We start from the raw sequence: 18,831 nt of genomic DNA on the forward strand, positions 1-18,831 counted from the left end.
TTTGCTGTTGCCTTCAGTGTCTGTGTGACTGCTCTGATCCTACATGTGAATTTCTAGGGGGAGACTTTAAAGGCGAGCTCTGGAGTTTCAACCAGATGACTTTTAAAATTTGTGAGATTTTTTTTCTGCTTCTTGGAAATAAGCCCACTAAAATTTGTTAATTATGGCAGCCATGGCTGATCAGTTATGGAGAAAAGCCCTGGTTCTGTTTGGAAAAAAACCCCTAAACATCTGATTTCCAGAATGCAAAAGTTCATGTCAGATGTTTGAAGGCTTGGGTGTCTTTCCTCACTGGGGAAGTCATGGCTGGAGTTTGGGAGAGGGTGTTGGTTTGGTTTACTTTTAAATCCAGGCCATAAATGTGTTATGGATGTACTTCATGCTTGTATTTGTGTGTGTGTGTGTGTGTGTATGAGTATTTATGTACGTGTATAAATATGCATATATCAATATTTATAAAATATATATATATCTTTTTAAAAATACAGCTTGTCAAAATAAGTAGTTAAAACCTGCTTTTTACCTATAAAACCTCTTAAGGCAGGAACATTTTTTGTCCTCTGACAGCATGAATGCCTTAATTAGAAATAATGCAGCAAGCCATTTTAATTACAAAGCTTATCTTTTATCTGCCTAAGTCCCATAAAGTATTTGTTATGTTATGGTATTTACTTACTGACACTGTCAGCAGAGGCATCATGTTTTGTGTTTCCATCCATAATGGGCTTTGCTGGGATCAGGGGAAGGAATTGTTTCCCTGCGTAACATCTTCTGAAAAAGCATCTTCATTATAGCTCCAGACACCCCAAGTGAAGCAATCATTTTGGAAGCTTTCAGCGCTTTCATTTTGCTGGGTCCTCATATCTCCTTCAAAATCAGCTCGGGAGAAAATAGTCATTTGTTTTAGAAGCAGGAAGGCTGCAGAGACTCCTGAAGGAAGTAAAAGGAAATAAATGAAGCACATGAGTCTTTTAGAGATTTACCTGAGCTAACAGGACTATGTGTACAGCTAATGACAGGTTTTCCTTGCTAAAAAACAATGTCTGTTTGCATAATGGCAAAGTAAGTTGTGATTAATAATGACAGTGCATTCTGCTGCCTAAAAGAGAGAGAACAGTGAATTCATTTTTCATTAAATGCTGCAATATGGTTGAGAAAAGATAAGTCTCCGATTTTATTTTTATATCTCTTCTTCACTGAGGGCATCAATACAGTCTGGAGTTGAAACCAAATCTGATTTTCCACTGAAAAGTTGCTTAGTCAAATTCTGCTTGGAGGTCAAAGCAAGGCAGGTTTGTGGAGCTGTCATTTGGGCAGTTCTCTAGCACACGAGTCAGTGCCTGGGTTATTTTTCAATTTATAGCACCCTAAAAATTGTCAAAAGCTGCTATTTATTAAATGATCTCAAGTAAGAGTAGAGTACTGTTTTAAGTATGATGGATCAGCCTTGGTAATTATTTGCTTTTAAGGGGTCATCCATTTTATATACTAGTTTGCAGGAATAAAAAGATTTGATAGCAGAGAAAAAATCCTGTAATTCAGTGGAGTTACTGAGCTAGAAATCAATTTTCTACCAGTCCCCTTGCAGGCCATGCTCTGATAAGTTTACATTTTCGATACTGAACTTTGGCATCACGTAGCTGGATCTCAGAGAAATTGTGAAATGGGCCACAACCAGGAGCTCAGAGTTAATAAAATGACAAGTTGTATGTGAAGAGGGAAAGAAATCAGGCCCTTTGCCATAATTCACTCTTAGATAAAGACAGCTGGACCACAGCAGCAGCTGCGTGGGGTGAGATATTGGCTCCCCTCCCCCCTTCACTGGGCCTGTACTCAGCTCTGGTGATGCTCAAACCCAAAGATTTCTTTCTCAGGAGCTTGGAACATCACCTCTGCCTCATGCTTGCTTTAAGCAATGAGAATAAACCTAATTTATTTTTGATTTTAGCATGTAAGGGTCTCAGTGCTTGAGGGGGGGGAGGCATTGATTTTTCTTGTATCAACTGGATGCATGTAACTGCTAACACTAAAATAAAGTGAAGTAGTGCACCCACACCGAAAGCTTTGACATCCACAGCAATTGTGACTGAAGTGATCACCCCCAAAAAAATTCAATCTATGACTCCCTCCCTTCTCTTGTGGCTTTGTCTTTGCTAATGTGTTTATGAGGATTGATGATAAAAATACCCGAGAGTAAAACACTCTCACCCTGTTTCTGTCGATTCTTCCACTGAGAAAAGCCACTGAGATTTGTGTTTAGAAAGTCAGAGCTGGCTGTTCTGTGTTCACTTGCTCGTGCTGGAAATCAAACAAACATTTCTCCTGGCATAAACTCATTTGCAGAAGATTCCTGTCTGAATCGTTCCATCCTGCCCAGCATTTCCATGACTATTGTTTTCTTCACCAAAATCGAGGTGGTCTTTTGAAGTCTACTCTGTGAGGCTTTGTGAGTGGAAACCATGCCCCAGACTGGAAAGGTTAATTAATGCAATCATGAACGAAGCATTAAAAGGCACAGGGAGATGACTGTCAGGTTACAGCACCACTGATAACTTCCCTTAATCAGACAGGAACCTTTCACAGCAGAGTTTTCAGTTTCCAGGTTGGCATTCAAAGGAGCACGAGAAAAGAAATGCTGGGCGTGACACAATCCTTGCTTTCCAGCCAGTCACATAATTGGGAATGCAATATAACCTTTAGTCAACAATAAAATTAGCCTTGATTCCAGACAGATATGTGGATGTGCTTAGAAATCCTCTGTTGTGGGTGCCTTTTGCAAGCACTGGATTATTAAAGAAATATAATAACCTAGCCACAAAATGAAATTGGACTGTTGTCTCTCAAAATAGAAGACCCCCTTTATTCTTGGTTGTTTTTAATAACATGCAGCTACTTGGTTGGGTATTTCAATAAAAGGTTTCCTTTGCAACCTGTTTTCCTTCTCCTTCATTTGCTCTGTGATTTTTTTTTTCAAGTTATAGGGTTGGGATTGGCTTTGTTATATTTCTCTTTTTGCATACCTACCTCCTATAGGGATGGGTCTAACTCTAAATAGATCTAGATATAGATCTATTTAGATCTAGTTTTAGATATAGGTCTAAATGCCCTTAAATAAAAATAGGGGTCTCTCTAGACAGCAGTAAAGTGTGGCAGCTGATTTGTTCATCTGATTAATTTTATAAAATATTCCATATTGTAGCTTTAAATAAAAGAGAAAAAGGGGTGCAGTCATACAAATTTAACATTATTGATCCTTTAAAAAATGAGAACACAAAACAAAAAAAGCTCCTATAACCTTTTGGGGTTTAAAGAGCACCCAAGGTTTCCATTTAGGAACTCTTTGGCCTGTTAAGCCCAGTGAATACTTGGTGGGACAGGAAAGGTGCTGTCAGTGTGATTCTGAATGCTGTAGCCCGAAACTGATAATCACCTTGAAATAAAAGGGCTGGAAAACCAGGAGCAAAGAGCATTTGTGACCATTGAAATGTTTTCTCTTCCTGCCACAGGGTCACTGCTATTACCATGGCCACGTGCAGGGGTACCCCGAGTCCTCCGTCAGCCTCAGCACCTGCTCGGGACTCAGGTGAGCCAAGATTTCAGTGAGATTCGAGCTCCTGGGTGTTTGGTTTGACTTTTAATGAATGAATCAATATTGGGGAAGGAGCTGGAGCCCCAGGAGCGGCTGAGGGAGCTGGGAAAGGGGCTCAGGCTGGAGCAAAGGAGGCTCAGGGGGGACCTTGTGGCTCTGCACAAGTCCCTGACAGGAGGGGGCAGAAAGGGTTGTCCAGCCCTGGCACAGCTGCCCAGGTCAGTGGTGGAGTCCCCATCCCTGGAGGGATTTAAAATCCATGTGGATGTGGCAGCTGGGGACATGGGGCAGTGGTGGCCTTGGCAGTGCTGGGGAATGGTTGGACTCAGTCACCTTGGAGGGCTTCTCCAGCATAAACGATTCTATGATTCTGTCTTTTTTCAAATGTTAGATGAATCTCTACAAATTAATTCCCCTCTAGTTCCTCTGAAGAGAAAAAGCAAAGGATAGGTAACACAATTTGGGGGGTTTTCCAAGAGCCATCCCTTCTCTCCTGCTGCCCATCCCTCTCTGTGCCCATTGCAGCACTGCAGTGCTAGGCTCATTCTCGTACTGGCAGTGTCCAGTGGCTTTCCAGGCCTCTTTCTCCTCAAAACCGTTTCACCAGTGCTGTCAGGACTGCTTTGCCAGCTGTGGAATCACTCATTGTCCAGCAGCTTCATCATTACGAGAGGTGGCTTCATAAATCAGAGAATCAAAGATTCTATGGTATATAGAATATGCACGGTTGTGGAGCTCAATTAACTGTGTTTGTGGCAGGTAAGATGCTCAGCTTTTGGATTTTAGCTGCTTGTTAACAGCAGAGTAGCAGATTCCCATCGCTGAAAACCAAACCTTCTCCGAGTTTGACAAAGGAATGGTCTGACAACATTTTCAATACACAATGGACACAGTTCAGGAAACAATTATCTTCCTTACTTGGACAATCAGAGACTGGTATTTACTCACAGAGCTGTTCCAAATCACAGTAATTAACTGTAAATTGGCTCTAGCGTTCTCCCTGGAAAACCCAGTTTTCCTGTCAGATTTCCAGCTGTCTCAGCCTTTTCTGGGTTTAATTTATCCACAAACAGCAGGAGTGGCTGGAATCTTTTCCCCTTGGTTTTGCATTTTGTGCGATAGTGGCATTGTCAAGGCTTTTGTAAGGGAGCTCTGGGACAGAGCAGCAGAGAGTGCAAACAGTTTGATCCCTCCCTCTGGGACCCATTTGCTGTAGTGGATGGGATTCCTTTGGCTCATTCCCACACAGACAGGGGCTTTATGGGTGCTCCACTATGGATCCAGCATCTTCCAAAAGTTTAATGAACCCCTTGCATGAACAGTCAGCATTCATCTGTCATTCTCGCTGTAAAATATATCCAGAATTTAAAACTGTTTGTAAAAACCTAATGCAGAGCTCTCAGTATTTTAGTTAAAGGGATCACAGTTCTGCAAGGGCTACAGGGAAAATTTGTACCTCGTGGGACAGGGTCTGCATTGATGTCTTTGTTCCAGACTACCTGGAAATTAATCAGTCTCAAGAGAAAATACCCTTCTCCACATTAGAAGTCTTTTCTTTCTTCTCCAGAGTGCTCGCTTTACAGCTGTGGAGCTCCCAGAGTTGTTTCTCAGTTTTAGGTAGCTCAGATATGTCAAGACAGCAGATGCTGGCAGTGACATTTTTCTGACACTGTTGCAGACAAGTCCCCAGAGTGCAAGCTGGCAGGATTAGCCTCCTTCTCCACAGGAAAAACTGCAGCACCTTTTGCAGTACAAAATTTCGGAAATTTCCTTTGCAGTGCATGTTTTGTTGTAGTAGGAGATCAGCTGAGGATAAATCGCAGTATCTGTGCCTGCTTCACTGCCGAGGTTGGTAAACAAGAGTGTCCATGAGCGAGAACAGTTTGTGAAAAGGGTCCTGTGCCTGTTGATTCACTCCACCAAACCTGTTTCACAGCCCAATAACCAACAGCAACAACTCCCAGGCAGCAATAACTCCCAGATATTGCCTGTACGGAATCACAGAATCACAGAATGGTTTGGGTTGGAAGGGAGCTGAAAGTTCATCCTGTTCCACCCCCTGCCATGGGCAGGGACACCTTCCACTAGACCAGGTGGCTCCGAAAGAAGGGCAGCCCAAAAGAATTTCATGGTTTTCTTTGCTGGCAGCTTTGCTAGCTTGAAAGAATAGTTATGGAAAAGATGGGGTAGGGTAGGATAGGATAGAATAATGTACTTGTCACCAACTCATTGGAGCAAGGGCTCTTTCTTTTCCATGTCATGATAAAGACTCCAAGCTGTGGGAGTAGACACAAGGCACTGTGAGGCCATGTGGCCCCAGGTGGGGACAGTCCCTGGAGCAGCCCTTTCACTTGCAGCAGCTGTTGGAAGGGAAGCCTGGTCTCGTTTTCAGGGTCTGTTCCTGGCTCCATGACAGTTCCTAAGTGAATTGGACAAATCTCTCTGTCTCACTTTCTCCATCTGTGAAATCCATTTAATGATTCTTACTTACCTACCTCACACAGCTGCTGCGTGGAGCTGAGCTTTAAGTGTCTGAAAAACATCTAATGAAAGGAAGTGCACGCTGTCAGCCCTCTGAAATCCTGGAGAACCAATATCCTCCCACTCCCACCAGACAGGCACCTTGGGCATTGTTCCAGGTGTGGATAGGTAGGGGCTGTGCTTTTTCCCCCAGATCAGCAGAGTTCATTAAAAGACATGAAACTCCTCATAAAGAGTAAGTTCCACATTTCAGTGTGCTCTGAAGCCTGAGTGCTCAGCAGCAGTCAAAGAAGCAAAAGGGATCATAGGAATTACTGAGATAGAAATAGAGGATGAAACAAGAAGCCTCATTACCGCTTCATAAATCCACAGAGCCCTCACGTCTTGAGTTCTGCATGCAGTTCTTGTTTTCCCCTCCCCAGTTCCATCTCAGAAGAGAGATTATATCCAGAAAAGGTACAGAGAAGGTCAAAAATTGTGATCAAAGGTATGGAGCAGCTTTTATCCGAGGAGAGAAAATAGACTAGGATTTGTCACTTTTGAAAGGAGATGACAGAGAAAAGGAGCATGATAAAACAAGGTTGAGTGTCATGCTGGAGAGGGGACAATTACTGAATATCCTTCATAACCTCAAAATTAGGAGACATCAAATGGAACTTTAGAGCAAAGGAAAGTACTTTTTATTCACGTAACGAAGCGCTGGAGCTGTCATGGGCAGGTGTCAGTGTAAAAAGTATCAATAGATTCTGAAAAGACGTGACAGTTTGGGAAGGGGAGCTCAGGGAGCCTCTCCAGGTCTGTCGAACCCGGAGATGTCCCTGACACTGCTGCTCTCAGAGCTGGGAGTGCCAGCTGGGGGTGCTTGTTATGTTCTTATCTCTCACCCCTGAGTTCCTGCTGTTGGCCAAGGCCAGAGATGGGGTGCTGAGCTGGAAGAACCTTGCTCTGACCTCCCCCAACCATCAACATCTTCCCTCCACATGGCTGAGCATTTGAGATGTGTTATTAGCTCCTGAACACGACACGATTGCCCCGTGACAAGGAAGAATTGTGTGAAATCTGAAAGCTAAGGTTTTTCTGGTTTAAGTTAATCAGGCAGATAGAGGGGTAAGAGATAAAGAGGAGAGAGGAGGAAGCACAGCTCTCTCAAACACACATTTTCCAGCTCTGTTACATCTTCACACACATAACATTCGAGCTCCTCGCCTCATGTAGGAGCACAGTGGCAGAAATCGTGGGATTGATGCTGAGAGCTGCCTAAAATGCAGGTTAGAGGAGATCACAATCATGCCATAATCTGCATCCTGCTGGCTCCTCAGAGAAGGAAGAGCTGAATGGCAGAGAGGGGTCAGGAAATGCTGAATGCACGAGAAGGGAACAATGGCTAATCAGGGTTTCTGTGTGTCCATCTGGATCAGAAAGCCAATTAGACTGTCAGAGCTTGTGGGAAGGTGAAGGTACGACAAAGTCGAGCTGTTTCCTTCCTGTCCTCAGGAAATACCCTTCTGTTTATCTAGCTTGGAGGCTCTTCAAGTTTTTAGCAAATAATTTTGGCCTGCGGCCACTGCTCACATCTTCTGTGCTAAATTTGTTTAGACTCGAATGATTTTTTCCCTGATTGCTTTCCCTGTGAGTGCTGAATCCACCCTGAGCTGCAGCCTGGAGAAGGGCACAAACCTCCCTTGGCAGAGGACTCTGGCATGGGAATGTGATGCTACAAAGGCATCTGCAGTGACCTCTTAGATGGGGAGAGCTTGAGAGGTGCTCCCAAAAATTCCTCAGGAGCCTAGGGATATAAATCTCCCAGGAAACACCAAAATGCACTTGAATATCCTAAGGTATTTTACCGAATTGTTAGATAATAAACCCAGTCACACGTACGGAAAGTGTTCAGTCATTGTCCAGCCTCGTCAGCAGCTGAAAGATGCTGTGTCCACAGCGACAGGGATGGGGAGAAGGCCCCAGAATGGAATAGATGCTCATTTTTACTGGGATTACAGAGTTATGGTACCTGAGGCTGCCAATACCATTTTTCAAATGCTCTGGCTGAACTCACTGCAGCGCAGACACAGTCAGCTGAAGAGGGGATTTAAATGTGACACTCCAGACATCAACTATTTTTAAAAGGAATGGAAGTAGGAAACCAGTGAGAAAAAGAAATGTAAATTCGTCACGACTTCTCAAGCATCATTTCCCCACAGAAGGAGAGATTTCATCCAAAAGTTAAGTTAGGAGAAAATCCCTGTTGAGAAAAGCACTGGTTTGGATGTGAGCTTTTCCTCCATACTTTCTGAAGAGCTTTTAGTTCATATAAACATCCTGCATGGTTTGTAATTTATCTGACCAGAAAACTCCTGGAGGATTTTGAGCTCAACATTAAAAACCATTCACTTTCTGGGGTTTCATAGCTTCTGTAGGCTGCCTGTTCCAGGGGGAGCAGCTCCTGGATCGGGGTCACCTCTGTGATCTGAGATGAACACAATGTCCAGCCTTTGACCACAGTGTGCACGGGGTCCCCAGTGCCCAGGGATCGCTGCCAGGACAAGGATGAGGGATGATCCCTACCCAGCTGTCTGAGCCTGCTGCTTCTCCATCCACTGCTTCTGGCACTTAGTGGGATGTGCAAGTTTGAATGTTCTTTTCCTGTCTCTTGGCTGCAGGGTGCTATAAAGTGTGCTCACTAAATTGGCACAGATGCCAATGCCCCTTCTTTCTCCTCCTTCTCCTTCTCCTTTCCTCATGTGACACTTCCTCTGACAACACAATTACTGTTCCTTGCAGCCCAAATGCTGGACATGAAATTGCATTTTCTCTTCCCATTCAAGCAACTCCTTGCTTGAATTCCGGGAATCAAGGTTGGGGCCCAATCTGCATCCACTCTGGACAGATCTGTCTTGCACTGAGAAAGGATGAAGTGCATGCTGCACGAGTCTCTGGCCATAATTCCATTCCAGAGATTATATTTTCAGGTTTGTGAAAGGAACTGGCTGGAGTAAAAGCCCTGTGAGTAATGATGTGTCTGTGTGAGAACACCTCCACCACTCCTGCAAGATGTAAAACCAGTGGTGCTACTGCTCTCACCGCCCTTTGAGATGCTGCCCTTGGTAGATTTGGGTCAGATTTGTTATTTTAATGGAATCCTGCTGTGCAGTGCAGTAGGATAATGGGATTGTTTGGCTCTTGTGTTGTGCTCTTCATCAATAGATAATTTTTTTCTGTGGATACTAAAATTTACTCCATTTTAGAGGTGAGGAATTGTTGCAGAAAGAGGTGACCAGGGGCATTGGTGGAGACAGGAGCACTTTTGTCTCCAGACTCCCATTCTCTGTATTTCCCAGTCCTTTAAAGTTAAAGAATGACCAAACCATTTGAAAAATATCTAAATATCAGCTCTATTAGAAAAACAGTCAATAGATCAAACTGCTCATTTATCCCTATAGTATCCATCTGCAACTTATTAGAACAGGCTGAAAGTGAAGTCCTCAGTCACCACTTCATTTTTCTTCCTCTTTTGTTTGTTTGCCTGCTTACTTGCCTGGGAATTTGTTATTCAGAGTCCTGGGAATGTAGAATGTATAAGAAAAATAAATAAAAATACCCTCTCAGTGCACAGATCACCCCCTGAGACGGTGCCTGTTGAGCAGCCCTGCACTCCAGGGTCATGAGGCTCCAATTCTGGTACCTTTTCACCTAAAACTCCTTGAAATCCATGGAACAGCTGTGGGATCAGTCCCTTTCCTTCTGAAGCTGTAACATTAGCTATGGAATTAAGGACCTGGAGGTTTTTAGGTGGCACAGGAGCACTGCAATGTCTGTGGGCAGGGACAGGCTTTAAGTGAGTATCCAGTGTGTGAGCATGATTGCCCTCTAATTAATTTCTCACAAACTCAGGACATCTCCGTTCCTCTGCCAGTGGTAATGGAGCTTTTTATTATTATTGTTTAGAATGAGTATAACTGTGAGCTTCATTAAAACCAAATGTTTAATTGCACTTGTGGATCTCAGGTTTATCAATTTACTTAATTTCCCCTGTATAGTGCAGCAGAATAATATATAATAGTTTCATATAGTGCTGTCCCAGCCAAGTTTTGCTTCAGCATCACAATTTCTCAGACAAGTATGTGTTGATGGTTTATGTTGGCAGGACCTTTGCTTCTGCTGGCAAGTTGGAAAAGAAAAATCCCATTTATATTTTGAGATTTCCTAAAGCCTGTTGATTTATGAAATACGACTGGCCTCGCTTTAGGTTTTGTTTTGGTTTTCCTTTTTAAGAGGGAACAAAAAAGAAATTATATTTGATTTTATAGACAGTTTAAAAAGTGGAATTATTCCATTAAATTGAGTTTCCCTGATTGAGAGATTCCTGGCAAGTGAAACAGCGATTAATGAAACATTAATTATCTGAGTTATGTTTTAATTTCTTTTTGTTTGAGATGGGGAGAGTTCTCCTGTCTCATACAGACATTCCCCACGTGTCCACATGGCTCAGAAGGGAGGACAGGAGGCAAACACCAGCGGGTTTTCCATGTGCAGGGCGGATCAGCAGGGATGTGGATGTGCTTTGTTCAGTGCTGACCCCCAGACAGGAGCAGGGACCAAACCCTGTGCAGAGATGGAGTCAAGTTTAACTCAGGCTCAGGACCACACTGGAGCTGGTTCCAGTTGGCCTTGAGCCTGGGAGTTGATGTCTGGATGTGCTCTGTGGGATGGATATTTTTCCTCCCTCTCTGCTACCAGTGATGGAGAAGACAGAGGGGTTGTTTCAGGTAGGGCTGGGATTGTCTCTTGGCTTTCCTGCCTGCCTCATTTGCAAATCTTTCTGACTTCCCAGCATCTGTAGGGTTTGGGACAGAGGAAAACACAGATGGCCGTGAATTAGACACCTGACACCAAAATTTGAATACTTATTGCTTTTCTTCCCCTCAAATATTTATGATCCTGGGAATTCTGGTAGTCTTTTGTCTGATAGAAATCCCACAGATTGCAGTAGAAGTTGGTCTTAACAACTTGCTGAAATCTCTTTGGGGTTCTTTGTATAATTTTTGATTGGGGATCTGTAGTTTGATATACTGTTTGCCATATTAATATATTATTTGCCACACTGGAAAACACTATATTGTTCAACATTAATGGCTCCTGAAAAATTCAAAAGTTTCTGGGAACATGGGCTGACTCAGGAGTGTGGGGGAACCATGATCCACAGGGAGACACAGAAATGGTGGAGGAGTAACAGAGGCTCCTTGGAAACACCTGAGGAGAGTGGAAGGAAACAGTAGCTATGGATTTATTTTATTTGCCTCAAATTCTCAGTCCTGAATAACTGGTGGGTACTGTTCACACCAAAGAAAAAGAAAGGAACCATAACTCTTGGCTCATTACATTTTTAAGGTGCTGTGCTTGGCAATGCACGATGGGGAAAACATGCAATTGTAGGAAAGGAAAATTAGTCAAAAACAGAGAGCTGGCCAAGAAAATTCATATTTGATATTCATTATCTTATTACTGATGGTCACAAGCCAAGTGCTGGTATCCTGTAGGCAGCACTCAAGGGATAATTGTGCCTTAAATGAAAAGTCTGTTTCCCTTTATGCTGAATCTGCAGATTTTCCTTGTCCTGGGATTGCTCCATAGGCAAAGGTGGAACCGTCCTTAAAGGCCCATGCTGTCCCTTGGGATGGGAATCAGACTGGTATGCTCAGGAAAAACCCAAATTGATCACTCTGGCATCTGATCATTTGTCCATGCCCTCAGCAGGTAAAGGAAATGAGGGGTAAAGAAGTGGTTATTTAGTTCTTTCGAAAGAAATGGTCATTTAGTTCTTTTAGACAGATTTTGGGTACATCAGGGATACATCGGAAACGTGGCATTGATGCAGCACATTTTGGATATGAACTTCTGCAAACATGATGCTCACTTTAAAATATTAAAAAAAAAAAGGAGAGAACGCTACTCAGGATACAACTAAGTGTTTAATTACTTTCTAGTGTAAGTAATTAAAGAAAATTATTTAAGCCTCTAATTTTGAAAGTGAATGTTCTAAGAAGGGCAAATCTAGCATTAAAAATAAACCTCTTCATGCTTTGCCATTGCTTTTGAGTTGTCAACACAGGGAGCTGCTCAGGCTGGCCCATTTCAAACAGTGACTAATGGACTCCTGCCTCCAAAATTACATGATTAATTGCACAAGGCAAAGACAACAATCCTTATTTGATTGTGCTGATTACAGAGCTGCTGGTTTTTGGAGTAAAGGGAATATGTTGTCCTAGTTTCCTAAATCCTCCAAGGAGTAAGGCAGCTCTGACAATAATTGAGAGCTGTGGGGTGTGAGGTTACTCAAATCACGGGGTGACCTGCCTGGAGGTGTCTCGTGTGTCAGGAGGGTTGTTGGGATCCTGGCAGGAGCTGCAGGGTTGCTGGGATAAATCCGTCCAGCTTTTCCAGCCGTGATCCATCACTCCCAGCACGCCGTGTGATGGGTGAATGTGTCTTACCTGCTCTGCCAAGGGGACTGAGAAGCTGCAGATGAATTATCAGACCCTGAGCCTTGGTTCAGGTCAGTAAAACAGGCTCCTGTGACTGCTGTTGTACAGATTTTGGTATCATGGCTTTCCAGGCTGCTTTTTTTCTCGGACTTTTAGCTGTTCCAGTCACCAGTAAAGTGTCTATGGGCTTGGCTGAGCTGGTGTTAATGGTGCTCTGTAGCAAAATTGTGCAGCCAGCTTGGAATTAATGCTTCACTTAATTTGTTAGCAGACCAACGACTTTGAGTTTCTTCATCGTATCTTCCTAATAATAGAATAGCTAAGGCAGCTTTGTCCTAATAACCATAATTTTATTTTTAAATCAGGCTTCATGGTGTCATTAACCTGCTTTTGGGCCCTTCCTCTTTCTCCTATTTTATCCTTCTTTTTTTAACTTTCTGCAGGAAAATTGTACAGCAACATGTATTGGCCTCATAGTGGTTGTAGCATCTTACCTTTGCTGCAGCACAGACAGGAATAAAAAGGGCAGACACTTCTAAAACACCAAAAAGACACACTAAGAAAATAAAGTCACTCCATCCCTTGTCTCAAGTCCCTCTCTAGCTCTCCTGGAGCCCCTTTAGGCCCTGGAAGGGGCTCTGAGGTCCCCCTGGAGCCTTCTCTTCTCCAGGCTGGCCACCCCCAGATATTCAACCTTTTGTCACCTTTCTTTTGCTGTGGCATCTCAGGACAACTGGGCAGGACCCAGCACAAGGACCCTCTTTCCTCTTGCAGGCCATAGCTTAAAGAATTCAGCAAGAGGGCTTTCACTGGAAAATCTGTGAGTTCCTCAGGGAGCAGGTGGTATTGCTGTCAAAATTATTATTTTGGGCAGCAAAATGAGCGAAACAGGAATCAACTGTTCCCGTTTCTGAGCTTCACTCTGCTGCCCACTGTGCAATATTTAATAATCCATCCTGACACTGCGAGGCCTCTTTGATCTGGCAGAGCCCAGGCTCCCATCAGGGTTTGGTTTAACAGCTGTAATGCACACTGCAGACTGCAATGAATGCTTTCCCACTGTACCTTTGCTTCCCAAAGCGTTTCTCCAGGCTCTTGTTCGTTCCCATTTGCCGCGGCTCCTCGGAAGCCGTGCGCCGCAGCTCCGTCGGCGTCGGCAATGCATCACTGGGAGAATGGAAAGCAAATAAAACACAAATATCATTTTGTTCTGCAGTGCAGCACTTCAGAAGAGACAGATTTCTGTGAGCCATTGCTTCTTTTAAAGTATCGCGTGTGCTGCAATGACAAATGTACAGCTTTGATGTTTCCTGCTCCGCTCGCCCGTGACATTGTAAATCAGTGCTTTGCTTTCTCAGACTCCATCCTTATTAAACGTGGTGCAACTTCGGTGTAGACAAGCTCCTGAAAACCATGAGTCTCACTCTGCTCTCCTCTGTCCCAGGGGAATTATTGTGTTTGAAAACAACAGCTACGTTCTGGAGCCATTGGAAGGTGCTACCAGTGAACACAAGATCTACCGAGCGGAGAATCTGAAAATAGCCCCAGGATCTTGTGGCCACCAGCTGGGCATCCCTGCCATGAGGGCTGCTGACAGTGACACGTCCCAGCATTCTCTAGCTGGCAGGGTAGGTGGCTGATGTGCTTTTATGTGTCTGGCTGGCAGCATTTCCATATTAGCGCCTACCGCAAGAGTCTCTACTGAGCAAAACATTAACCCACATCATCAACTTCCCTTGGTGTCATCTGCTGAAGTGCGGCCTTGAAATTATTTGTTAAAGCTTTATTACTTTTCCTCGGCTCTCCCTAACTTGCTTTTCACTTTCTTTTCAACACAGAAAAGTTTATGGGTTCGTATTATGGTCATATAGTTTGGTTCTTGTATGGTTACAACTAGAATTTAAGGCTCCCTAAGAATACTGAGCGATGTCTGGAAAAGCTCTTGCCCTCCCAAGATGAAAGAGAATGTGATAGCTGGGATACTTCGCTAATACTAGGTCTGGAACCTTTAAATTTTAGTAGAAAAGTCTCTTATGCAGACAAAACAAATTCTCAGCATATTATTTTACAGCTGTATTATTGTAGTTGCTGTGATGTTGGCAGAAATGTGCTTCATTTGAGACGCACCTAGCTAACAGAAACCAGAAATTAAATGAACTAAAAACCAGGGAGAGGAAATGCTGTAATAAATTCATCTGTATATTGGATGAGGATTGTAGAAAAGGCTGGGTTAGTTGTTCAGGAATTATATAATAATACAAATCTGCCATCAGCATTTCTTAAATGTTACAAATGGGGATTTGGACTCACACGTATGACTCAGGCTTTGCACCAGATCCATTGTTACAGAAAGCAACCTAAGTGACATCCCTAGGTATAATTTGTGCAATGGAATTAATTTATTTTACATTTTTAGGAGTATTAAATATTACATCTAGAGCATTAGCCCTTGCATGTAACATTTTAAGAATTAAATGTATTTCGAAAAGTATGTGTGGGTGGGAAATATTGGAAAAATAACTTCTTAAGGTTTCCCCAAGTTATTTGTGACTTTGACTGAATTCCACTGAAGTAATCAATGTAATAAAGAAATAAAATGTGTGCAGGTAACAAGCTGATACAATCAGAGCCATTTTATTATCAACCTTATGGTTCTCCCATTTTGCTGGTGCCTTCAACTACATCCCAGATTTCACTTTAAATATCCGAAAAATATTTTTGCTGTGGTTCAGTGGACATAATTATAAAACCTGTCAGCAGTCACGTCATATGGATAGGTACAATACATTTAATGAGTAAGTTGGTTAGACTTCTAATGTAAGAATTTTGAAAGCTGTCAAATGTAATGTGTGGAGTGAGTTTTCATATTTCAGTGTTGTCACTAAGCAGTCTGTCACTGGATACACTGAATAAAGATGACCTGCAAAGTGGGGAGACATAAAGCTGCTCCAAGTCACACTGGGTGACAGAATTAAGCAGAAATCTGGCCTAAGGTTCAGGGCATGATGAAAATATTTGGCTTCTTGACAGGTCTGGGGGAAGATTTTTGTTTGGTTTTTTCCCCCGACTCTTCACTCAACCACCTACGCAAAATTCTTATTGAGCAGAGCTGAAATGTGAGATCAATATATCACAGAGGGCCTTTGGGTTAGATGTAAGTACAGACAAAGGATGGGACAAGCAGCAGACTCAGCTTCCCAATCCAAACAGGAGCTTCAGTGGGGCAAGGCAGGAGCTGCAGAGGACGTTGCAAACAGGCTGTGCCCCGCTGGAGCGGGGTCTCTGTAAGTACTGGGTCATTTCATGACTCACTGGACCCTCAAATTGCACCAAGGAGTGTTACAGCTGAGCACCATTGAGACAGGACCCTGCAGAATGTCTGGTGTGTGGGACAGACCCTGCAGTAGGGAATTTTCTCTGTAGCCACAAAGAAAAAAGAGCCATTTAGGTGGTGCTGGTAGCCACAACCAAGCAGGTGACTTCTTAAGAGCGTGGAGAAAGAGAGGCTGCACCTCTGCAATGTCAAACCAAGGTGTGCCAATTCCCAAGGAGGGAAGTCTGAGGAAGGGCTACAGCTGCTGGGACAGCAGGTTTGTGGCAGGAACAGGTGTGGAAGAAGCAGAGGAGAGAGCAAATGGTCAGTGGAACAAAGCCCATTGTCCCCCGCCTCTCGTGGCTGTGTCATTGAGTGTTCATTTCAGCTCTGAAGGATTAACTCAGCAAAGGGGTTGTGCATTGGTGCAGCTGGCTGCAGAAAGCAAGCTGAAAGAAGCCATAATTAGGTGTATTTCATCAATAAATATTGTATCCTAGGAATGCACATAGCCTTTGGGCAAATCGCAGGAACAGATTTGTTATGCAAGTCAGTCACCAGAGGCTTATGTGATTTTTATACCTGCAAGCCAATTTCTCTCCAGCTCACTCTCTCCAGTCCAAACAGTTTTACTCTGGGTAAGAGGGAAATGTTCTAAACTGACTGACATAACAGAGCTCTCCTTGTACCTTTGAACTCAGATTTTCCTGTATCGTATTTTCTTCCCTTGGAGGAGGATGAGGGGCACCTTGGAGACACATCTCTTTCGGACCTCATGATAAATTTCAGGGTGTGAGAGTTTTAGTGTCTGAGAGGTCATATCCATCACAAACTGCAGCCACATGGCCATTTGCTTTTTGTGGCACCTCACTCATGTCTGACTGACATCACACCCCAATACCAGAAGTTATAAAAGTATCTACTCAGCTCATTTGCTAGAGCCCCTAATAAGTGTAATCCTGTCAAGTGTTTGCATCCTTGATGTTTAGTTCATGAACAGCAGCTTTTAGTCCTCTCTCCATCCATAAATATTGTCCAAATGAAACTTAACTCTTTTCAAGTTACTGGAGTTTGCAACACTTTAAATATGAGTTTGAAAGTCAGATACTAAAGATTGCATCATTCACTCTTCTCTAATTGTTGCAAAACATCAAAATCATTAATCTGCAGATAAAGAAGACGAACAGTTAGATAATGTGAAGAAAACTTTGTGAAATTTGGCTGGAAGGCAATGTCCAGCACTGGGGATCACTCAGTTTGCCTTGGAACAGTTTTCCTTGGAAAGCTTTAGTTATGTTTTAGGTTAAAGAGCTTTGCTGCAGCTCAAGACACCATGGTCAGTTGTAGGTCATACATCTGTTTAAGCCCTTTCAGTTCTGGCAGGAAGATCAGATATTCTGCTGAGACCTCTTTTCCCTAAATATCCTATTCCAGACACAAGGGAGGAATGATAGGAAAGATGCTGCTGCTGTAAATCACAGAACTTTCACAGGCACTAATAGGTCACTTAAATTTAGGGTAGCAAAGGAGCTGTGATATGTTTTGTACTCTTAGAAAGTCATTTCACTTTCTTCAGTGATTTTGTTTTTTCAGCTAAACATTATGATACTTTTAGACCTGCATTTTGTATGAGTATGCAGATACAAAATTAAATGTGTGCCTTCCATTTTTCAAGTATTAATTTGCTTCCCCAGACACCACAGTTGGTCCTACTTTTTTCATTTTTGGGTTTTTTCTTCCTACATAATTTATCAGTTGACTGCTTGACCTCTTCTCTGCTTCACTCAATATCTTTTTATCTCTCATTTTTCTCAGTAACCAGTTTGTCTATTTTGTGAAACGTTTGTTAGAAGTTACCTCATCCCTTTAAGTGTGCCTTGGAAATAGCAAAGGTCTTTCTGCTAGAGGGGATATTCTCCTGTGAGGAAAGATAACTCAAACACTTCAACTGCAGAAAGCTGAAAGGTTGAGAGAGATTTTACACCACTCTCCTGCTTACTGTGATCAAATCCTGAGGGGCTTTGTAAGTAAGGAAGACTTCCATGAGGAGGAGGAATACACTACAAATTTGTATGTAGTAAAATCATAGTAAAATGTAGGAAATCTGAGGCACTGGGTGTTTCCTCTTGCAAGCACTTTGTTGTATCAATGCTGAAAATAAAATAAGACTTCTATGATTTTTTTTGACAGTACAAGAGGGAGACTCTGAAGACAACAAAGTATGTGGAGCTTGTTATTGTGGCAGATAATCGTGAGGTAAGGAACTGCAAAATAAAAAGTTATGGGAAGCGTGAGCAGGAAAGGGGCAGCCCAGTTCAGTTACCATGGTGCTGCAAATAAGGTGCTTCAGTCAATAACCTGGTGATTTTCTGAGGTAAATTACCTTCCCTAGTAAGGGCTGAGCAAGGGAAGGAGTTATTAAGAGAGGACAATACTGATACTCAACTGCAAAATTTCTTGCAATACTTCCTAAGGAGTTTCACTCTGAACTAACTGGGGTGTCTGTCAGTATGGAAGAAGAGGCAAATATTCATTCCTTGAGCAAGTTAAGTCCTCACTGCCATTCACTCTGCCCTCAGTGGGGCTGTCAGTGCTCCTGAAGCAGTGCTTTGCCATCACATTCCATGGAGCATGACTGCCTTCCTGATGGTTTGCGAAGGGAGCTTCAAAGTACCCAGCACTGGCTGTAAAGATGTTCCAGTGAGCTGAATGGCAAAGATCTGAATCTTGGCTTGAATTATTTTGCTGCTCTTTTTTTTTTTTTGGTCTCCTTGAACACTGCTACTCAGGGAATTGCAATCACTCTTTGCAAGACCTGCTAAGAGAAGAACTTTTTCCCAAAACATCAGTCCTGAAAAGACCGCTGTGTAACACTTGGAGATTTTAAAATCTTTTCACGAGAACCAAAATCCTCTCCCACCGCTGTGTTTCTTTTGGGGCAGACTATGGTCCTGTGAATCCAACAG

General features: G+C 43.0%; 1 protein-coding gene across 1 annotated transcript in view; it reads left to right on the forward strand.

Annotated features, from left to right (window-relative positions):
- ADAM12 (ADAM metallopeptidase domain 12) overlaps window positions 1-18,831 on the forward strand; it is a 155,576-nt gene that overhangs the window by 81,358 nt on the left and 55,387 nt on the right. The window contains exons 4-6 of the mRNA XM_017733869.1: window positions 3,507-3,583; window positions 13,997-14,180; window positions 18,056-18,121. Coding sequence (XP_017589358.1) covers window positions 3,507-3,583; window positions 13,997-14,180; window positions 18,056-18,121 — 327 coding nt within the window. The remainder of the gene's footprint in view (window positions 1-3,506; window positions 3,584-13,996; window positions 14,181-18,055; window positions 18,122-18,831) is intronic.

Source organism: Corvus brachyrhynchos, unplaced genomic scaffold (assembly GCF_000691975.1).
Source record: "Corvus brachyrhynchos isolate BGI_N302 unplaced genomic scaffold, ASM69197v1 scaffold514, whole genome shotgun sequence".
Taxonomy (NCBI): Eukaryota; Metazoa; Chordata; class Aves; order Passeriformes; family Corvidae; genus Corvus; species Corvus brachyrhynchos.